The sequence below is a fragment of the Phacochoerus africanus genome, chromosome 10, assembly GCF_016906955.1.
Source record: "Phacochoerus africanus isolate WHEZ1 chromosome 10, ROS_Pafr_v1, whole genome shotgun sequence".
Classification (NCBI taxonomy): domain Eukaryota; kingdom Metazoa; phylum Chordata; class Mammalia; order Artiodactyla; family Suidae; genus Phacochoerus; species Phacochoerus africanus.
In genome coordinates this window covers 66738317-66762726 of record NC_062553.1, presented here as the reverse complement: position 1 = coordinate 66762726, position 24410 = coordinate 66738317, and the positions used below count along the sequence as shown (strand labels likewise).

The 24410-nt window shown below is 36.8% G+C and overlaps 1 protein-coding gene across 1 annotated transcript in view; it reads right to left on the bottom strand.

Annotated features, from left to right (window-relative positions):
* CSN1S1 (casein alpha s1) overlaps positions 1 to 23938 on the bottom strand; it is a 37995-nt gene extending 14057 nt beyond the window's left edge. Inside the window, exons 1-2 of the mRNA XM_047798124.1 lie at positions 23879 to 23938; positions 16233 to 16364 (exon numbers count right to left, since the gene is read on the bottom strand). Of these exons, the coding sequence (XP_047654080.1) occupies positions 16233 to 16364; positions 23879 to 23938 (192 nt within the window). The remainder of the gene's footprint in view (positions 1 to 16232; positions 16365 to 23878) is intronic.
* Between the last annotated feature and the right edge of the window lie 472 nt (positions 23939 to 24410).

Here is a 24410-nt window from a genome sequence, read left to right as displayed (position 1 = left end):
AGTTTGGAGATACCTTAGAAATCTACACATAGAACTACCATGTGACCCTGCAATCCCACTCTTGGGCATATATCCAGACAAAACTCACCTTGAAAGAGACACATGCACCCACATGTTCATTGCAGCTCTATTCACAATAGCCAGGACATGGAAACAACCCAAATGTCCATCAACAGATGATTGGATTCGGAAGATGTAGTATATATACACAATGGAATACTACTCAGCCATAAAAAGAATGGCATAATGCCATTTGCAGCAACATGGATGGAACTAGAGACTCTCATACTGAGTGAAATGAGTCAGAAAGACAAAGACAAATACCAAATGATATATCTCTTATACCTGGAATCTTATATAAGACACAAATGAGCCCTTCCACAGAAAAGAAAATCATGGACTTGGAAAATAGACTTGTGGCTGCCTGATGGGAGAGGGAGGGAGTGGGAGGGATTGGGAGCTTGGGCTGATCAGACACAACTTAGAATAGATTTATAAGGAGATCCTACTGAGTAGCATTGAGAACTATGTCTAGATACTCATATTGCAACAGAACAAAGGGTGGGGGATAAAAATGTATACATGTAAGGATAACTTGATCCCCTTGCTGTACAGTGGGAAAAAAATAAATTAAAAAAAATTGTTCAGTTCAAACCACTAAAAAAGAAAAATCACAGTTCAAATTTGAGACACATATTTAGATGATTTGTAGTTAAACAGGCCTTTGTCCTGTGAGTAAAAAAAGAATGAAATTATTGCCTGAATAGCGATTTTCTGATGTAATAGTCACATGTAGGATGAACATATAACTGATCATTCAACATGGAACACTTATGAGAATGGGAGAGTCTTTGTAATAATCATAACAAAACAACAGCCATAAACCAAAACTATCTTTGGCACACAAAGGCAAAGCTACTCTAGTACTATCATGATGGTTTTGAAAATCCAACAGAATCCCTAAATCAGTGAAAGTGGAAATAGGTCAGATAAGGGACAACCAAGCTGAAAGCTTTCTCGTGTTTCAAGTTTCAATATTGGAAACATTCTTTCCTAGATTCATACTTCTTAGAAAAACTAGCACAAAAAGGAGAGGAAACATTAGCAATAGACTTCGAGTTTGGAGGGAAGGGAACTGTGAGTCAGGAGGTAAACTTTACTCTGCAAAGTTTTGTGTACTGTTGCTACATATTCTGGTCCACATTAAACCTCATTGGAGAACTCATTCTGTATGAGACAGTCAATAATTCAGAACATGAATTTCAAAGCTAGTTTGTCAGCATTCTCCCAGGAATATTTGGGTTTATGACTGGTGAGTCTTCTAGGAAAATGTCTTTTAACAGTGAAACTTCAAGAAGGAAATTTACTGAGAATGTGAAAGACATCTTTGTTTTTCTCTAGAAACCCACATACTGTTTGGAATCTAAGAGAGGATCCACAGTGAATTCTTTTTTTTGGGGGGGGGGGATTTTATTTTATTTTTTTCTATATTTCTCAATGAATTTATTATGTTTATAGTTGTACAATTATCATCACAACCCAGTTTTATAGCATTTCCATCCCAAACCCCCAGTGCATCCCCCCCCATTACTCTTAAGTATTGCACAAGTGGAATCTTGGCATCCAGAACTAAAATAGAGTTCTTTCAGTAAGTTGTGGTATGTGATCTCCCTGGAAATATGGAACTTATGCTAGATTTTATGTTTGTGTTTAGAACAATATCCTTTTTAGTGCTGTATCAATAGGTCTCAGAAGACCTTAAATGAAACACATGATGTAGTTGTTGCAAGACAAGATTTTGAGGTCAAATTGTAAATTTAATTTCTGACTGTCAATGACCAGCAGGGTAATCTTGCAAAATCACTGTGCCTCAGTGTCCATATCTGTTTAAGAACATCCACTTCCTGTGTGATCAAGAGGAAAAAATTAGATCACACACTTAGAAGAGGGTCTGAGACAAAGTAAGTACTCATTTAAAATGATCAATTATTAGAACATTTTTAAAAAAAAAAAAAACCTCCACTAATTATTTTGTGCCCAAATCATTTTCCTATCTTGTGGATTTGTTAACTTTCGAGAAGTCTTGAATTATACTTGTATATTGTATGTGCATTAAGAATGTATAAAAGGGTAAAGGCAGGGTTCCTGTCATGGCTCAGCAGAAACGAATCTGACTAGTAAACATGAAGATGCAGGATTGATCCCTGGCCTTGCTCAGTGGGTTAAGGATCGGTATTGCCATGAGCTGTGGTGTAAGTCACAGATGCGACTCAGATCTGGTGTTGTTGTGGCTGTGACATAGGCCAGCGGCCACAGCTCTGATTTGACCCCTAGCCTGGGAAACTCCATATGCCATGGGTGCAACCCTAAAAAGACATTATGTGTGTGTGTGTGTGTGTGTGTGTGTGTGTGAAGGCAAAATTTTTATTAGTGACCACAATTGAAGAAAGCTTGGGATGGAATATGAGAGGGGAATAGAAAGGAGAACTTCTGAATTTTACTGATGAAATCCTATACTATTTGATGTTCTCACAGAACAATGAACTACAACAATGCTTTAATGTGCTTATGAATCACCAGGATATTATGTTAAAATTCAGATTCAGATTTAGTAAATCTGAGGTGTGTCCTGAACTAACACATTTTTTTTTCTCTTTTGTCCTTTTAGGGCCACACCAGCGGCATATGAAGGTTTCCAGGCTAGAGGCCTAATCAGAGCTGTTTCTGCTGGGCTATGCTAGAGTCACAGCAACACCAGATCCCAGCCGGGTCTGCGACCTATACCACAGCTCACAGTAATGTCGGATCTTTAACCCACTGAGGGAGGCAGGGATTGAACCTGCAACCTCATGGTTCCTAGTTGAATTCGTTTCTGCTGCATCACGATGGGAACTCCAGGAGCCAATGAATTTTTAATAAGCTCTCGGGTGATGTCACTGCTGGTGACCCATGCAGCACACTTTGAGTAGCTAGAAACTGAAATATTTGAAAATGTAATACACAGTCTTCTCTTTTAAAATACCCAATAATGAAAGGTTGTATGTAAAATACCTTTTAAAAAATTAAAAGCATATGAAAATTGTAAAAATATGTAACACATATGGCAAAAACAAAGATGCTAAAACTGCTGAATTGTATTTCCATGAAAGTGTTTACCTTTATAGCAATATCTGCAATAAAGCATCTCCTTATCCAACCCTAGATTCTTTTTGTAGGTATGATATCTCACTAGTAACAGTTTATCTGTCTATGTAGTGCCAAGACCACTACCTGCCTCTTACCTCCAACCAAAAATTCATTCATCTTGCCATGAAGGAAGCTTTCACCTACTCAAGACATCTGGGAAAACTGGGCTAAAATTTAACTTGGTTAACTAAATCTCACCTAGTGATTTCTTTCTGAAAGACTGTAATTTGGTGGGTAAAGAGGTTTTTTTCTTATCAGTAATAGTTCTTCTGACTTGACAAAATGTGGTTTTCATGACTGATAAACTTTCCTGGGGTCCAATCATTGGCAGTCCCTGTTTAACAATATTATTATGAGGATATAATGTATTTAACAGGCATTATTGGCCATCAGAACCACAGTTTACCAGATAGATTAATAAGTCATCCATCAGCAGAATGAAATAGATTCATTTATTTGTCAATTTATAATCTTCTTTATAATTTCTAAAGTCTTCTTATAATTATTTTCACAACTACTCCTTATAAGAATCATGTAATGTAGAGAAACAAGTCATTATTTTCCCTTTTGTAGATAAGGAAACTACACTTTTATAAATTAAGGAAATTAAGGAGTTCCCATCATGGCACAGTGCTTAACGAATCCAACTAGGAACCATGAGGTTGCAGGTTCAATCCTGACCTTCCTCAGTGGGTTAAGGATCTGGTGTTGCCGTGAGCTGTGGTGTAGTTTGCAGACGCGACTTGGATCCTGCGTTGCTGTGGCTCTGGCATAGGCTGGCAGCTACAGCTCCAGTTAGACCCCTAGCCTGGGAACTTCCATATGCTGTGGGAGCGGCCCTAGAAATGGCAAAAAATAAAAGACAAAAAAAAAGTAAATTAATTTCCATACAAAATGCTTGTACCAGCTAATGAGTAAATGATGACTCAGATCTCCCAACATCAGAGCCTGTGCTCTTTCTAATATATCATACTGCTTATTCTTTTACTCAACAAAAGCAATGTATTCAAGGTGTCGAATCTTTGGATAGGTGATGGAGGAAATAACATCCCAGCTGGTGGAGAATGCCTAACATGCATATAAGATGAAAAGATTTAAGCCCCGAGAAATAGGAGAGTAAAAAGAACTAGTAAAGAACATCTCAGCATTGCTAAAGACAAACTTCACAATACTTCTGCTGAGGTCTACAGAATAAAGATATGCAATTTCCTATACCCAGCATTATCCAACAGCAATCTTGTAACCCTTTTTCCTTAAAGTAACTACTATAATATTAATAATAATAATAATAATAATAATGTCTTCATTGATTAACTAACTTTTAATAGCTCAAAAGAATGTTTGCTACTCTTAGAAAATCTGAAGTGCCTTAAAAACAATAGAGAGCAGAAAGGGAAATTTTACAATTGGTAAAGTTTAAAAATAAGAATTTCTTTCTATGACAATGAGGCTAAACTAAAGAAGTAAGGTGAAGCTCTTTCAAGTAAAAGACCTCAGGAATTTGATTGGGCCATTTGTTTGGACACTGATATAGGCCAGGATTATGGCAAGTTTTTTTTTTTTTTTTTTTTTTTTCTTTTCTAGGGCTGCACGTGTGGCATACGGAGATTCCCAGGCTAGGGGTCTAATTGGAGCTGTAGCTGCCAGCCTATGCCAGAGCCACAGCAACTCGGGATCTGAGCCAGGTCTGCGACCTACACCACAGCTTATGGCAACACTGGATCCTCAACCCACTGAGCAAGGCCAGGAGCAGGGACCAAACCTGCAACCTCATGGTTCCTAGTCTGATTTGTTAACCACTGAACCACGAAGGGAATTCCAACAGGCTGGAGAACTTTTTGAACATGGTTGATGATTAAAAGAAATTGCAATGAAGAGTGTAGTATGCTTGAAAAGATTTCACAGAGACACATGAAAAGTCATGTAAAATTTAACAAGTGGAAGTAATTTCAGAATTTTAGTTCCAAATGGTTGATACAATAAGTAAAATATAGAGTTCCCTTCGTGGCTCATGGGTTAATGAACCCACCTAGGATTCAGGAGGACGCAGGTTGGATCCCTGGCCTTGCTCAGTGGGTTAAGGATCTGGCATTGCTGTGAGCTGTGGTGTAGGTTGCAGACATGGCTTGGATCCTGTGTTGCTGTGGCTGTGGTGTAGGCTGGCAGCTATAGCTCTGATTTGACCCCTAGCCTGAGAACCTTCATGTGCTGTGGGTTCGGCCCTAAAAAGACAAAAAAAAAAGTGAAAATACAATAGAGGTCCAGAAGACAGACAGTATATGATGGAATGAAGTGGCCATTAATATTTAGGTAAGATTTGGGTAAGATTTGGAAAACTGACAAATGAAGGAGAGGCTAACAGATGAGGGAAATGCTAATAGCAAGTGAGTGGAGGCATAAAATTAAAACTCTAAAATAATTGTTGGGGAGATAAACCTATACATTAATAAACTATATACTGAAAAGTAGTGTAATTGTTAAGGAACACAAAAACATTGAAGGCACAAAAAAAGGAAGTATTATTCTCAATGTGAAAAGATTAGGAAAGTAGTCTTGAAAGATGAATAAAGTGTATGAACTGAAGTGTGGAAACGGGGAAGGGAATTACATGTGGAGGTGGGAAGTGTGTTAATGGCCTTGGTTTGAAATGGTCCACCATGCTAACAAGAGGAGCGGGGAGTGACGCAGATGAAAAGGAAGGCAGTAAGCAGAACCAGAGAAGACCAGGCAGGGAGTTCCCATTGTGGTCCTGTGGGAATGAATCCAATTAGTATCTATGAGGATATGAGTTCCATCTGGCCTCGCTCCGTGAGTTAAGGATCCCGCACTGATGTGAGCTGTGGTGTAGGTTGCGATGCAGCTCAGATTCGGCATGGCTCTGGCTGTGGTGTAGGCCAGCAGTTACGGCTCTGATTAGACCCCTAGCCTGGGAGCTTCCTTATGCTGCACCTGTGGTCCTAAAAAGCAAAAAAAAAAAAAAAAAGCAAAAAAAAAAAAAAGGAAAAAGAAAAGAAAGGAAAAGAAAAAGAAAGAAATAAATTTTAAAAAAAAAAGAAGAAGAAAAAGAAGAAGACCAGGCAGTACAAAGAGGAATTTTGAACTTGATTTTGAGAACTGGACATTCTCCTTCTGAGGACAGCAGAAGACTGAAAGGCTGGCATTGTCTCCTTGGGTTTTGAGGTGAAGCTCTTCGCCTCTGCCCTGGCTCTCTCCACCCCAGCTCTACCTGAACATCATAACTTCCTCTTGTTATTTCAAATCAGGATGGTCACGGATTGTTTCAGCCCGAGTACCTCTAGGACCTTCTTCTTCCTCTGCCTGGAAGCACTCTGAGAAGGACATAGGAACCGGATCCTTTCCTGCCCCAACAATTCACCGGTTACGTTCCTGGCCTCTAGCCTCCCTTATTTCTAAGCACTCACCTGAAGAGATGAGTAAGGACATTCCCCTCAATGTACTGATTATTGTAGTGCCAACACTCACATGTAACCATAGTCTTCCAGCAGCAGTCCGTAATAGCTGGTGTTTATTAAGCACTTTAATAAGCCAGTTGCTGAACCACTGTGTTAGCACTTTTTAAGGATTTTCTTATTTTAAAGATTTTTCTCATGACAATCCCAGGAAATAAATATTACTGCTATTTCAATTGTAGAGATGAAGAAACCCAGGCTTACAATAATTAAACAACTTTTCCAGGTTAACACGCAAATGGCTATCCTGGAATTTGAGCCAGGCCATTTTATTCCAGAGCCACACTCTTAAAGCACTGTGCTATATTTTTTAAAAAGCACCCCAAAAGACTTTTGGTGCCCTAGATAAGAGTCCAACAAATGGCTCTATCATATTTCTCTGTTTTATTGTTTAAATTCATAATCAAGGAGATTACTGAAACACTAAAGTCAGTTTAATAGTTTCTGACATTTAATTTGTAAAGTGAGGTATAGGGTTTGAATTGCAAGCTTTTAATTATTGTAGAACAGTTGTAGACTTGAGGTTAGTGATTATTCAAATATTTAAAAAAATTTTAAAAGTCAGTAAGAGAAAAAAAAAGAGGAGTTCCCTTTGTGGCTCAGTGGTAACGAATCCGACTAGTATCCTTGAGGACGCAGATTCTATCCCTGGTTTTGCTCATTGGGTTAAGGATCTGGCATTGCCATGAGCTGTGGTGTGGGTCACAGAGGCAGCTCAGATCCCATGTTGCTGTGGCTGTGGCGTAGACTGGCAGCTGTAGTGCCAATTCAACCCCTAGTCTGGTGACTTCCATATAACATTTGTTGCCGCCCTAAAAAAAGCAAATAATAATAATAATAATAAAAAGAGGGAGAGAGAGAGAGAAAAGAAACATCATCAACCCTCAACCCAAAGCTAAGTAGTCTTGGTAAAAATGTGGAGTGTTTTTTAGCTATTATCTGAATGTTGGTATAGGGTACCTCATGTTGATTTCATAAATTACCTCCCCTTTTGCTATATCATTATCACTTTTTGCCAGTGTCATTTTTGTGAGTTAGTAATAGTTAACAAATTTTAAGCAATTGATTCTGTTCTTTAAAGCTCAAAATGTAAAATAGATAAATGCGTATTTCTTTGGTTGGACTATTTCCCCTCGTGATGGAATATAGTCTTTTTCATTCCCTGGGGCTCTTTTCAGTTTCCATGGGACACATAATCTTACATAGTGGTTCCACAATATTCTATCTTATAGATACGTCACAATTTATGTACAATTTCTTTACCGTTTGAAGGGCATTTTTTAAATTTCAGAATCTGTTTTGTTTTCTGCCTTTATAGCTATGACTAACATGTACATATGTACACGGATGTTACTGCATACCGTCTAGCAATGCCTTTTGCATATGTTTCTGGAAAAGGAATTAGACATTCATGAATCAAAGAGTATAAATATTTCTGATCTTTGATTCCAATTTCCAAATACCATTCAGAAAGGGAGTTTTCAATTTATAATGGCAGAATTAATGTTCGAAAGTACCTGTATGGCCATGAGTTTTATATTAAATGCTATTTATCATATTTGGAGTTTTATATCTTTATTAATTTCATAATTTGATGGAAAAATTGCATTAATTTATTATTTTTTAATTTTTTTCTTCTTGTTATGGCCACAGCTGTGGCATATGGAAATTCCCAGGCTAGGGGTTGAATCAGAGCTGCTGCTGCTGGCCTACACCACAACTGCAGCAACACTGGATCCGAGCTGCATGTGCGACCTACTCTGCAGCTTGCAGCAACACCATATCCTTTACCCACTGAGTACGGCCAGGGATCTAACCCACATCCTCAGGGACAATAAGCAGCCACAATGGGAATTCCAAATTGTATTATTTTAATATTGACTTGAATTTTACTTACTATAAACAAGGCTGTCCATTTTCTACCTGCATATTGGCTATGTTTATTCTCTAGAATTATTTCATAACTTTTGTAGTTCTCTTGGGGAATGCTTTTATATTTTTGCAGATTTTTATTCAATCATAAATATATTTACCTTTGTCAGTTATTAATTTTGTGGACATGTTTTCTGTTTTAATATCATAATGTGTTTATATTTAGAAGGTTTCAACAATAGGATAATCAAACAAATCAAATTTTTATTGTATGATATTTTTTCTATATTTATTGCCTCTGAAATTTAAAAAATATATTCATTATAATTTTATGTTTACTCACTGTGTTGATATAATAAATGTAGTTGCTGTAGTGTTTAAAAAAATCATATTCCTGCAGTAAAATTATTTTCTCCAAAACCCCAGGGTGAACTCTGAAGCATCCATACTTTCAAAGGGAGTGTTTCTAGCCTCACTTCCAGTTCTGATCCTGAGTTCTCATTTTTCAGTTTCAGACTCTTATATCTATTTCTTTTCTCTATTTTCCTTCTTTACGTTTAATTCTGAGTTACTAATTCTTAAGACAAAAGAGGAAGTAAAAATACTCAGCTCTATCTTAGTTTAAGGTGACATTAAAGACAGAGGTCAAAGACATTTCATGGGCCCTAAAGCTATTGCATTGTCTTGGAAAATATTAAGATAGGTCATTCAATATAAGGAATTATCCATCATCTAGAAAACAATGGATCTTCTGTGGTTCTTAACATGGGTCTTAAAAATGACCTTGTCTCAATCAGGTTGTTGAGCTTTCCAGAGTTCTTCAAAACAATGAAATATTTAAAGATTGAACACTATTTCCTTTATGATACCTAATTAGAAAACTGCTTTTTTTTTTTAACTCAGAAAAGGAACAACCAATACACTTCTGTATTGCAGTGTTTAAATTCAATAAAACATCAAAAGCCTTAGGCAATTATTTTTCTTTTGCTTTTTTTTTTAGGGCCACACCCATGGCATATGGAGGTTCCCAGAATAGGGGTCAAATCGGAGCTACAGCTGCCGGCCTACAGCACAGCCATAGTAACACAGGATCTGAGCAGCATCTGCGACCTACACCACAGTTCATGGCAACGCCAGATTGTTAACCCACTGAGGGAAGCCAGGGATAGAGCCCGCAATCTCATGGTTCCTAGTTGGATTTGTTTCCGCTGCACCATGATGGGAACTCCAATCTTAGGCAATTTTTAATCTAAATTATTTATTTGTAATTTGTATATATAAATCTTTATCTTAAATTATGCTATATATATGATTTAAACTCACTAAACATCATTGTATTTGAAACATTATATTTGTTTTATAAAGTCTTTATTTTAATGTCATGTTCACATTTTGGAGAGAAGGTAATGTAGGATTTTATCTTTACCTGTAATACAGATATAAAGACAGTAGTTTTCCCATGCTTCCATTTCTCTTACAACAAAAGGCACTGCTATTCCTTAGTTATCTTTCTTTTACCCATAAAGAAGAAGGGTTGGGATCCTTCTAATAAACTATCTCTATAAAGATCTTACCGACACTAGTAAGATCCAGAATTCATTGTGACAGAGAAAACAAAAGGATCAAAATAAGGACTAATTAGGGAGTTTCCTGGTGGCCTAGTAGTTAAGGATTCCATGTTGTCACAGTCATGGCTCAGGTTCCATCTCTGATCTGAGAAATTCTCCATGCTGTGCGTACAGCCAAAACAGGCTGATTTTAAAATGAGGGAAAATTTGAAATATTTGGTGAAGAATCTATCTCCACAGAAGCATTGAGATACCCTCTTAGGGCCTTCACTGAATAGTGAGAAACAATTCCCCAGAGAGCTCTTGCTTTCCCTCACATCCTGTAAGTAGGGGCACTGGCTGCCTTTGTTTTGGACCATTTTTTCAAGGATTTCTTGGTTTTTTTTTGAAGCAAACACCCTAGAAAGACAGAGATAGTATCTCCCTTCAAAACAAAGGGCAGGCTTGTTTTCTGACAAGTTGTAATAAAGATCATGTCTCATTGTAGGGTGAAAATTAGGTAAGCTAACTTGTAAAAATTTGTGTTCCCTAAATTTAGAGTTCTTCCTCCTAATAGAACCCATGTGTATGCATACTATCATCTTGCCCCATTACGTAGCCTTGTAAAGCATGGGGAAACCACTGCAAAAGCTGATACTCCACAGTGGCTGCTCTGGGCAATAGAGTCTTCTGTCTTGTGTTCAGGAGTCACGGTTTTCTGCTGATTCCCTTGAAACTGTGGCAGGATATCTTGTTACCTTGTAAGTAGGATAAAGTCACAGACCCATCAAAGCTTCTGAAATAGATGTCCTTGGACATTTTACAGTATGTCAGAGTCCATTTATTGGAAATACATTAATCAAGCCAAGTTTGCAGATTTTGTTTGGGGCTATTGACTTTGGGAAAGAAGGAAATAAGGAAGGAGATGAATACCAAGGTCACCATCAGAAATGAGGTCAAGCTTTTTTCTGATGAATGATTCTGGAAAAAAAAATAGAAAAGAAAGGAATGAGCAAGAAAGCAAAACATAGGAATGAAGGTACTGCCTGAATAGAATGTCAAAGCTCTTTTTCATTGACTAAAGTAAATTTACACTGGAGAATGATTATGGTCATAGAAATAATTTCCCCAAGTGTGTTGGAATACCATTGATATGATAGCATGCAATCAATAACTTGAGTAAAGGGGCTTCAAAAGAAATATGATTCAAGAAATTGCCAGTCTCTTGGCATCTTGAAACCAATATGGTGAGTATGACAATTTAACAAGATTTTGAAGTAGGAAAGCACTTTATTCCAGTCAAAGAAGTTATCAAAAAGTAGTTAATCGAGACTTTCAGGAGTTTTCTTTGTGGCTCAGTAGTTAACGAATCCAACTAGGAACCATGAGGTTGCAGGTTCGATCCCTGGCCTCGCTCAGCAAGTTAAGGATCCAGCATTGCCGTTGCCGTGAGCTGTGGTGTAGGTCACAGACGTGGCCTGGATCTGGCATTGCTGTGGCTGTGGTGTAGGCTGGCCACTACAGCTCCGATTAGACCCCTAGCCAGGTGCGGCCCTGGAAAAGGCAAAAAGACAAAAAAGAAAAAAAAAAGATTAAAAAAAAAGACTTTCAGTTTCATTCTTTTTTTTTTTTTTTGTCTTTTTGCTGTTTCTTTGGGCCGCTCCCACGGCATATGGAGGTTCCCAGGCTAGGGGTTGAATCGGAGCTGTAGCCACTGGCCTACACCAGAGCCACAGCAACGCAGGATCCGAGCCGCGTCTGCAACCTACACCACAGCTCACGGCAATGCCGGATCGTTAACCCACTGAGCAAGGGCAGGGACGAACCCACAACCTCATGGTTCCTAGTCGGATGTGTTAACCACTGCGCCACGACGGGAACTCCCAGTTTCATTCTTAATCATATTTTAGTCAGAACTTAAGGTTTTGGGGACCACATGCTCATTAGGTTTGATCATTTTATACATGGATATTAACAGAAAGAAGAAAGGAAAATTTCTAAAGTGAAGGATAGAAAGAATCAATGAAAGAAGGAGAGGAATACACACAGGGGAATAAAATGGGCTATGAACTTACATTTGTGAAAAGGCATTCCTCTGTTATTTTATCTTCCTTTGTTGTAGCTTTTTCTCTTATTCCACCATCAAATTTCATGAATTGATTGTTCTTGCTTTTTTCATCACTTTTAGTTACTTTGCTTAATTTTGTGACATTATTCTCTTTCATCCAATATCCTAAATGAAAGGGCCTATAAATATAGAACTTTGGAGACTATTACTGAAGATACATAAGACTCCCAAATTTATTAAACCAAGAAAAGACATGTAATAAAGAAGCCCTATGTAGCTGTTTTTAGGTGGTATAATAATGGGTTTTACTAAAAATCACACCCCACCTGTTTTAAATCCTGAATTTTGGTAAAGGTAGGGTGTTTCACCTAATTGCCCCATCAAGATATAAATTGACTTTCTGTACTCAATAAACTTTGTTTTTATCTTTCAGACCCAGCAACTTAGAAGATTTTAGAACTAGGCCAGTGAGAGACATAGAACACCTAGAATTTGGTGGACAAGAGGAAATTCTGAAAGGCAGTCGCAGAGGAAAGTGATTGGATTGTGTGGATCTGTAGGGGTTGTGATGCTACAGGAGGTCATGAGTAACGAAGTTACTCTGTTCTTGGTGGAGGGGCTGAGGAAATGCCACCTTGTGGTCAGAGAAAGACTAGAAAAGTGCCTAATTTGAAATTTCGCCACCATTTGTCATTTCTCCCTTTGCATCTAAATTTCTCAATTTTTTTTTTGTTTGTTTGTTCTAAGTAGTCAAGGACTTTTCAAACAACAGATGTTTTTGGTTCTTTGTTGCAAATCTCTGAACCCAGCACTGGCTATCTTAAGTAAAATTTACCAAAGGGGAGAACTCAGAATTAAAGAATTTAAAAGGTAGCTCTGAATGATAGGCGAAAGAGCAAGTGCAGTCAGCTGGAATAGCCTGAACCACACAGAGTAGTTGGGCGAAAATATTGAAACTTGTCTTCACTGTGGGGTTCCTCAGTAAAGACAGACGATTCCAGGAGAGGAGGTCAGATTGTCAAACTTGGGTCATGTGGCTGTAACAAAGCATGGAAAACAGCAGCTGGTTCTTTGAGTTTCCAGAGCAGGAAATCAGGTTTTTGTACATCACTTCGCACCCTGACTCCACATCATCGAAGAAAGAAATATCTCCAAAAGGAATTCAGAGAGCTACCTAGGTAGAACTTAGAAGATTCACATAATGTAATCATTCCTCAAATGTGGATGAAATTTTCTGAACTAACTGTCCTAATAAACTAAATAATCAGTAGCTTGATAATCTATAAGTCATTACCATTTAATGCATTGTGGCAAATCAGAGTGCATAGGCTATAACTAGAATTCGTTTATTGGTTAAGGGGGTAACTAGCACATAAGAGGGTTTTAATGTAGATAATACACATATCATTTATAATCTAGTAATCATAGCACATTTTTATATATTTGTTTTCTGGCTTTTCCATTAGAATGTGATTAAGAATCTTTATTTTTTTTTTAATTTTAATCTCAATGCCTAGCACCACACTTGGAGGTGTGTGTGTCAGATACAGAAGTCAGTGTATCTCCCCAGATAGATGGGAAATGAATAAAAAGATCTCTGAATTTTATTTTATGAGTTCTTTTCATATTAAACAATAATAATAATCATGTACTTAATTAACTTGAAAATTGATGTGCCCTGGAATCATACATCTATTTTTATGACTTTCTGGTTTTTGATCACATAAGAAATATTGCTCGGGAAGAGTTTGATTTGAACAAAATGTGGCTTCTCAAATCTATGAAATCACTAAAACAGTATTTATATATTGCATTCACCATAGACAATATTCTCTCTCTCTCTCTTTTTTTTTTTTTTTTTTTTTTTTGGCCACACTTGCAGCATGCAGAAGTTCCTGGGCGAGGGACTGAACCTGCACTGCAGGTGTAACTGGAGCCACAGCTGTGACAATGCTGGATCCTTAACCCACTGAGCCATGAGGAAACTCCAGTATTCTTATCCTTATAACTCTGAAAGTAATTATGTTTGATGTCCCCCCACTCCCAAATTCCAACAAGGTTGAAACAGATACTAAAGCCCTTGGAGACTTACAAGTTTTGACACAAGAAGGGCCTTCTTTCTTGGCAGTGAGGGTTATTCCACTTCAAGAACCCTGCATAAAATAAATTTTTTAAATTGTGTAAAAATCAGTGGTTTTCCAACAATCTTGAGATAGTCATTTATATTTTTTCCCCAAAGTACTTGATTGATAAATCTGAATCTGCATTTTGAAAACTAAATACCACTTTGCAAAACGTTACCAGGAAAGGAGAAAAAAGAAATCTATGATCAAATATATTTGGTAAGTGTGGGTTAAAGACTATCGAAGCCTTTTTTTTTTAACTATGGGAGTTTTCAGAGCCTTAAAGTCACTACCATGTTTTATAAATTTCCTAGAGAAAGGTTATAGGATGTAGCATTTAAAAAACATATTTATAAAGGAATGCTTTCTTTTTTGACCTATCAATTACTTCTACTTGAAAATTTTGGGAAATATTTGTAGAAATAATTAGGAAGAGGCCTTGGGTATAACTCAGATATTTTTTAAAATATTTATTTTGACTATCACATACTCTCACCTTCTCTTGCTACAAGTTCCACACACTCTTCATGTTTTATAGTGTCTTTCTGGCCCTTTAGTGGTGTTTGTTGTCCATATTTAGGTTGACCAGTGATTTTCCACTGGTTATTCTGAAATAAAATGATAAATCGCTAGTGGGGGAGTAGTTTTTAGTAACAAGTTGAGAATTACCAAGATAGATAGAGTATTCTTTGCTCATGTTCTAATACAAATGTCGTAAGCCACAGAGCAAGAGTTTTAACAATTTGTAAGTATGATATAGAACTGTACCTTTCCAGGATCTAGTATAGTCTATAGGCTATACTAAGGAAATTATAGCTGAGAAAATTATAATTCTTATTGTAATAAAAAATAAATTAACAATTGATCAATAGATGTCAATTACTATGTGGATAGATTCAACCGTGTTATTTTTTTTATTTTTTATTTATTTTTTTTGTCCTTTTTTTGCTTTTTTCTAGGGCCGCTCCCACGGCATATGGAGGTTCCCAGGCTAGGGGTTGAATCGGAGCTGTAGCCTACGCCATACCGGCCTACGCCAGAGCCACAGCAACGTGGGATCTGAGCCACGTCTGCAACCTACACCACAGCTCACAGAAACTCCGGATCCTTAACCCACTGAGCAAGGGCAGGGATCGAACCTGCAACCTCATGGTTCCTAGTTGGATTTGTTAACCACTGCACCACAACGGGAACTCCTCCCCAAGGTGTTATTTTTGAAAGAATAAGCAAACACATGAATAGAAGACTGGTTAAAAAACTGAGATCAGAATTCCTGAGAATAGAGGTCAAAAAATTTTGATATAACTGACTGCTTATAGAGATTTAATGTTTCAGTACTTATATTGGGCCCCTTAAATTGAGAATTCAGAAGAATATTCTGGCTGTAATAGTGTAATAGCAAGATCATTTTATTTAATATTATTGTGATAATAGAATTATTCATGTAACACAGCAATAAAATCATGTTGCATGGGCTGACGGAGTAGTTATTAATGTACTTAATAGAATATTCTTGAGTTCATAAACAAATCTGACAAATACCTGGCAAATTTTTCAGAGGTGACACTAATCTTTTTTACAGAAGCAATATCTGTAAACTCACACAATAAAAAATATTGTGCATTGATCACACTTTTCTTAGAACAAACTCTGTGACTTACCAGGTGTACGTGGGTTGCCAAGATAAGTTTAGGAAATTCAAACTCTTCAAAAATTGTAGGTTTTGCTAATTTTAAAAACACATGGAATTTTCCAAAGTCCTGAAATTGGGGAAGCTTATGAATACCAGGAGACCAAGAGCATATTGACTAGCAGGCCTCATTACTACTCTTCACATAAGAAACAAAAAATTAATATATTTAAAATAAAATACATATATTAAAAATATATAAATATATACACATATATAAATGTGTATATATATATATATATATAAACATCTTTTAGGAAGATAATTTAGCAATACCTTACTAGGTTTTTCTAATCTAATCCAGATGTTTTCATTCACTTGGTAGTTTTTTATTAAAGCAGCAATGGCAGAGGCTTCATGAAAGTTTTGAATGGTGAGAAGATGAGACCCATATTGTTGACACATGCCCTGGGAAGGAAAAAGTAGAAAAGTAGAAAAGTTAGTCCTGACTTTTTGTACAACTGTGCCCATCATCCATTAAAATAAAACAACTCCATCTTCAGTTTTTAGTGTTCTAAGTAAGCGGTCTGAAAGAACCAAAGCATGATGGGAGAAGACAAAATTATAAGCAAAATCACAGATACTTACTTCTGCCTGATCCCAACCCATTCTATCGTTAAAATAGGTAAAGCAACTGGATAAATAAAGGAATGAATCAGCAGGACACTTCGAACCACTCTGAGGAAAACTAGAAGCCCTCCTGAGGATCCATAATAGAAAAAACAAAAACAGTTTCATCTTTGTTGCCTTCCTGAAAACCTATGGGGAAAAGGAGAGCATGTGGTCAGAGATAAAAAAAAAAAATAACTAAATGTTTAAGCATACTAACTTAACTTTTCTGAGGATAAGGCATACTGCTTTATTTGCTGTTCAATTTTCTCTCCAAGGCAGTTGGAAAAGCTAGCCAGGGGCAACGTTAGGAAACAAAGGACAGCCTGAGTCCTCCAAGGTACTACTCCATCCAAAAGGAGAATATTGCACTGATGTCTAGACAATATATAGAATGTTAAGTTCAAAAGGTGGAACTAAGGCAATGGAATGAAGTGGATCAACAAGGAATTGTTCTAGGCAAGTTGTGTGGACACAATTAATACAACTTCATCTTCTTCATTAGGCAGAGGAACGTTTACTTCTCACTTCTTTTATCTTCCCAAGCATCCACTCTGTTGGCTTCGTGGTACCTGGTGAATTGTGTCTGAATATCTTACCATTAATTATTTATATATGGTGTGAAACTGAAAGTATCTTTCCAACTAAAACTTACAATACTCTCCTTAACCTAACCTGTGCTTCATTCAACCAGCTGATTGCTTTTTCTCAGACTTAGCTTCAGTTTACCCACTTTTTTGCCTTTGTGATGCTCTTAAACTACTGAAATATGCTTATGTTTATGTAAAAGAAATATAATGATAAAAAACTAGACATGGAATAAGCAGACCTCAATTCAGCATCAAGCTCCGTATACTGACATAATCAGGCAAGATAAAAAAAACTTTAATATAAAAAAATGCAGACATTTCTTCATTCCTTTATCACCCCTAAAAACGTGTTTAGTTTTGTTTATTTTTACAAAACCTTAGCGAAATCTTGACTGGCAAAGTTTAGGTTAAAGAGGTTTGAACTGTTCTGCAAAACATAGCCTTGAAAGTTGAAGAAAGAGTTTACCTGCTGGTTGATTTCTAGCTTCCTTGATTTCTAGGTACCTTGAGTCAGAGATAAAGGGACCTTGAATCTAGCTAGATAAGACAGAATATAAATAACTCTGATTTTCAAAAATGACAAACTACAACATAGGACAGTAGATTGGGGTCAAGGAAAATAATGTCTTGTGAAGACTCTTTGTTGGAATTTAACTGATGGACTTTAGAGGCACTTAAAATAATATTTAGTTTCTGGGTTTTTATTTTTTTCTTTCCCTTCACCATAGTCCTGTTCTTCAAACTACACAGCAGCTTGAGGCAATGCCAGATCCTTAACCCACTGAGTAAGGCCAGGGATCGAACCCACATCCTTACAGACACTGTGTTGGGTTCTTAACCCACAGAACCACAACGGCACCTTCCAAACCTGTTCTTTTAGAAAACATTGTTTACACTGGTATTACATGGACCTAATTTTATAAAAATACTTTGTTTCCTGGAATCATAAATAAATTAGTAGCAATGAGAATTACATTTACCATTTAGCAAATGCCTTGTATGTGACCTGTACCTTCTCACAATGAGATCTTCTCAGCTTCATTCTTCCTTGGCCATCTTACCATACTGATTCTCTCTAGCCTTCCTTTCTATTTCTTTTCTTTTCTTTTCATCTTTCCTTTCCTTTCCTTTTGATAGCCTATACCATCTTCTAACTTTATGTGTAATTTAAAATAGGTCTAGTAAAAGTTTGTAGTCTGCCAACATTCCTCTAGAGTGTAAGTAATGCAAAACAAGGATCTTTGTCAGTGTTGTTCACTTTATGCACCTTAAGTGTCTCAAAAAGTGCCTGACCTTTTTGCTTAATAAATAAAATGTTGATAGTTATAAGAAATAAAATATGATTACCAAATAGTAATTTAGAAGTTTTTAAATAATATATGGGTTATTATGCATTACAGTCATAGGCCATATCTTTAGGGCTATTCTTAAGAAGTCAAATTTCTATTTCTATTTTTGGTTTCTGCAACTTCCATTGATTTAATGTAAGTGTTTGGATGGGTACAAGTACATTAATTGTGTTATGCTCTCTGAACACGTCAAGACCATAGATATTTCTTTATAAAATGATGTGAATTTTATTTAAAAGGGTTAACTTAAGAGATAAATGGTGTGAAAATACTTTATGTTTTTGGCATAAAATCATGAATTTGAAACAATAAGAAAGGTTAAAATAACACATTAGGAAGTAAGATGTCACAGATAAAGTGTTTGGAAAAATAAATACAATGTACTTCTGAGAAATGTGCTGAACTGATTGTCAATTATTTAAAGGTAGACTTAGAACAAGGAAATTCTTTGCTACACATATTTCAGTGATCCAAGGTCACCAGTATCAGTATCTTTATTCAGCCAAAATTAAATGGATGATGTAAAAAAGAACAAACTACTCTTTGTATTTTTGACATAGATTAACTATATTTTAATCTAAAAGGGGAACTTTAATTACTTCACATGTGCTATTTATGAAATCTCACAATACTGAAGAGGAAAGGACTAGAAAATTATGTCATCAAATTACATAGCCTAAAAATAAATGACATAGCCCAACAGAATTCAATTTTCCTATTGATCTGCTAATATTGACACACCAGTTCTCACAGTTAAAAATATAATTTGGAAAACTTTATTAATAGTTATCCTCAGGATTTGAGGACAAACTAAACTCATAAAAAATGTCTCTACTTAATTCTTTAATATTTGGAGAAGAAACAGAGACAGAAAAAATGCTTATCATAATAGATTATAAGTAATACTATTATGTCTTTTTTATATGAAGAGGGACATGGAGAAATTACCTGAGATAGTGGGAAAAAATATGCCTGCATTTCAAAAATTTAATTCTAAAAGTGATAGTTATATGTATATTTACAGAAAAAATACAGTCGTTAAAAATGGTTGGAATTTCTAATTAGCAACCCCAGGTCATACCTCAGGAGTAAATGGCTAACAAGGCACCTAGCCATCTTAATCAGAAATCAGTTTCACCAAGGTTTTGCCTTTCAACTTAGTTTTTCCATTTTAAAATGTATTTTTTTTTTCTTTTTCTCCTTTTTTTTTGGTCTTTTTGCCTTTTCTAGGGCTGCTCCTATGGCAAATGGAGGTTCCCAGGCTAGGGGTCTAATCGGAGCTGTAGCCACCGGCCTATGCCAGAGCCACAGCAACGCCAGATGTGAACCGTGTCTGCAGCCTACACCACAGCTCATGACAACACCGGATCCTTAACCCACTGAGCAAGGCCAGGGACCAGACCCTCAACCTCATGGTTCCTTCCTAGTTAGATTCATTAACCACTGGTCCATGACAGGAGCTCCCAAAAAATGTATTTTTGTCTTGATCTCATTGTGTGGCCCATGAAGTTCAAATCCATCCTTTCCTCTTACTAACCAGAGGACACTGGTACTATGCCTTGTCCTCCAAATTCAGCCAATAATCCCAAATCTTCCTTGATGGCTTGAGCCTTCATCCTCAAATTTCCCTTCTGTAACTGCCTGTTTACAGATCAGATAATTGAGGGGTTAGGGTTAGGGTTCAGTGAGTAGCTATATGGTGATAAGTGTCCTACATAGGCTTACCCCTGCTTTTAGGCTTAAACTTGAACATATGTGAGATAGGAGTAGAAGGAAAGGAAATTCTATATGGGGGGGATATAGGACTTTAGAAGAAAAGAACATCAGGAGGAGGAGTCCTAGGAAAGAAAGAGAGAAGCAGAAGGAACAGAGAAGATAAACTTTGGAGCGGCTGGCTTACTAGATGCAGATTGCAACATCTGAAAGGCCTAATACTGCGTCTTAAAGAGCAATAATAAGATGGTGTATAAATAAGCTAGGCCTATGAGTGATTGGTCTAGAAGTCCTTTTTAATTCCTCCTGAGCCTGACATTTCTATATAACCTTTTGGTAATCTAAATGGCAGTTTATCTCTAAATCATCTGCATTGTAGCAAATTCCTACGTTTAGTACAGTGGATCCGAGTAATTCTTTTTTAAGTGAGCATTCTAATCTAAATGCATAACATTTCCTCCATACACAATTTCTTTCTGCCTAGTTTCTGTTGTACATATAAAGAGAACTTTGGGCAGTTTTGAGATATATTCCACAATCCTGTCAATTGCATGAGTCCTCCCACTTTAAAATTAACTACAATTAAAGTTACTTACCTCAGTGTGGGTTGTGGTCTTATTATGGCTCCTGATCTCAATCTGTCTTATACCAGACTATTTTGTTATGAATTAGAATAAAAAAAGATGTTTAAATAATATGTAAAGTGTTATAATCAAACGATTTCCTATTTGTAAAGGAAGGTACTCTTATTCAAAACCTGTACTATTTAATACATGGCATGTCCTGTAAAATATGAGAGAACAAATAAAGGCTCTAGGAAAATAATCTGTTGACAAGGATGTCTATGGATAGGAGAGAAATGGACCTTGGGAAACCACAGATCTGGGGTGGAATACCTACAGTTCAGAGTAGGATTCATGATGTTAAAAATCTCAGAGCATGTACACCTGAAGAAACTCTTGTAAATCAGCTATACTTCAATTAAAAAAACTCAGAAGACTCAAATTCTAAGGCAACCCAAAATAAGTAACTTAATGACCTAAGTATACATTTATGATAGATTGATTCAAACAGAACACCAAATTAGTTATGAAGGAGATTGACAAAGACAGAAAAAATGCTACATTTAAGAATCAACCAGGAAAGGTTGAATTATCTCTAAGAAAGAATTTACTCCAAATCAAGAATATTAAAATTTTATTTCATTTATTTTTCATTTTTCATTTTTTTTGGTTTTGTCTTTTTAGGGTTGCACCCGCAGCATATGGAGGAGACCAGGCTAGGAGTCGAATTGGAACTGCAGCTGCTGGCCTGCACCACAGCCACAGCAACACGGGATCTGAGCCGTGTCTGCGACCTACACCACAGGTCACGGGCAATGCTGGATCCTTAAACCACTGAGTGAGGCGAGGGATCAAACCTGCATCCTCATGGATGCTAGTCAGATTCGTTTCCTCTGAGCCATGATGGGAACTCCAAGAATATTAAAAATTTTAAAGTAAATGCTAAAATCATAAAATTAGACTTCAATTGTCTATGTAATCTTATTTTGAGAATTTTTCTAAAATATTTGATTCATCTCATTGCATAAACATTAAAATTTATCTGAAGGAAAGATATTATCTTTTGTTAGTATTTTTAAGTCTCCCTCCTCTCTATAGTTATACAAAATTCTCCAAGGAAAAGATTATGAATTCAGAAAAATTACCTTACATTTTACTTTGGTTTTTTCAAATCTACATTTATCTTTTTGGAAACTTGTCTGTATAGGATAAAAACCATTTGTTTTACATCTTGCCTAGAGTATGATAGGAATGTATTAATATAATGAAATTGTGGGGGGTTTTGGCCATGACCACAGCGTGTGGAATTTCCCAGGCAAGGGACTTAACCTGCGTCACAGCAGCAAACCAACTATACTCAAAAACAAAACAAACCGAAAAACCAAAAACAGAATCTCATGTTCGGGGCCCATTGAAGGAGGATTAAGATTAATTGAAGGACTAAAAGGACCCAGTGTTTGTCGGAGTGGAGGCGAATGGGGGCGTGGGTAGGGAAAGGTGATATATGGACTGGAAAGGTAGCAGCCAGGTCGGTCAGGGATTTGTGGGCCATTTGAAGGATTTGGTCTTAATTTGAGAACAATGGGAAGCTATGGAAAGGTTTTATGTAGTGGGAATATGGTGAGAGGTGACAAGATCAGATCCATGTATGAAAAATCTGTCTTCGGAGTGAAGAAGAGATTGCAGCTGGGGGAGAGTGAAAGCAAGAGGACGAGTTAAGAGCCTTTAGAGTTATCCAAAGAGAGATGATCATGTTTAAATAAGAGGGTGGTGAGGATAAAAAGAACTGGACAGATTAAAGAGATTTTAGAAGGGAATTTATGTATTGAACTTTCTAATAATTTGAGTATGGAAGGTAAGGGAAGTGACACAGGTGTGGATGTTAGTGCCTTCCACTGAGAAGGAGAACTCCAGGGACAAGGTCAGGACAGCCTTATAGGAAACCAGAATTCAGAATATCTCAAGGGAACAGATTACCTTCTCCCTGAGCCTAGCTCTTGTTTCTCCAGAACATTCCCTCAATGGCTGAGTTCAGATATCTGCACAGCATCCTCGACCACTCTACCTCTTTCTTCAACAGCCAATCTAGCACTCCATGTTTTTGAGCCACCTCCCAAATGTCCCATTTCTAGGTTAGCTTCCATCATCTTCCTGGAGCAGTCTAGTTGCTTCACTCATCTCATGGCCTCTCACTTTGTCCCTATACAGTCTGTGTTGCACACTTTAGCCCAAGCAAGCTCTAAAAAATTCAAAACTAGAGTTCCTGTTTTGGCTCAGTGGGTTAAGATCCCAATAGGGTGTCCATGAGAATCCAGGATCGATCCCTGGCCTCTCTCAGTGGGTTAAGGATCTGGCGTTGCCGTGAGCTGTGGTGTAGATCACAGATGCTGCTTAGATCTGGTGTTGCTGTGGCTGTGGTGTAGGCCAGTAGCTGCAGGTCTGATTCAGCCCCCAGCCTGGGAACTTCTACATGCCACAGGTGCGGTCCTAAAAAGACCAAAAAAAAAAAATCAAAACCTATCAGTCTTAATAAAATAGAATACAATAGAATAGGATAGGATAGAACGGAATAGAATATTATAAAAATATAATTATAATATAACCCATAATATAGTATAATATCAGGATATATAATATAATACATCATATATTTGTTAATTATTATAATATCTGTCTTATCAAAACCCCTTTTTCCACTGACTCCTCGATGTTTGTATAGTAATAGTCACCTAAACTCATCTATAAATCCCTGCGTGATACGAACATTGCTGACTCATTTATCCTCTCACCTCTCACCACTCCCTGTCTCCTACACCCATCCTTCTCTGGAGGCTACAGCCACAACAACCTTCTTTTGGTTTCAAGAATGCATGAGGCTCTTATTCCTCCACCCTATGTATCTTACTTCCTTCACCTGGAATATTCTCACTTTATATCACTCCCCTCCATCCCTTCTCTTCCTGGCCTAACGCTATTTTGTCACCACTTCCTTTCCATGGTTTTTAGGTGATCCTTCTCTGAAGTCCGCTGGACAGTGTTTTATTTTCACGTGACCAGTGTCGTATTATCTCAACGCCATATTTTAATTGCCTGTTTACACTTTCGTCTTCCCTCTGGATTGTGAATTCTTTGAGATTGTGAATTCTGTATAATCGCATCTTGCCGTACTTGAAATATACTTGGCCATAAATTGATAGTTTTTAAGTGAATTGAAATTTAAAAAATGGGCTATTCATCTCTTTGGCAACCTAAAGAAACAAGTTAGGACATGTGTGAAGACCTCAAATTTATTTGCGCACTTTTATATTAGGTTTAGCACCTAATGATCTAAAATATCGAGCACCTAATCCATTGATGATAGAAATGTCTAGACAAGTGAAATTAGTAACACTATTTTCAGCAAATATAATGTAATTCATATGAAGAAGTCGCATATTTTGCATGACCTTTTTATTTTTACTTCTCAGTCATGAGAATATTATGTAGCTCTTTGATGCCACCTGATGGTCAAAGGTGATATTTTTTCCTAAAAAGAAAATGCTTTAATTAAAATATATCTATTGAGCTTTCTAAAATCTATAGGTTAGAGAAGGGATTAAGTCTCCCCGGTTTTGTGCATGTGGAGCGGGG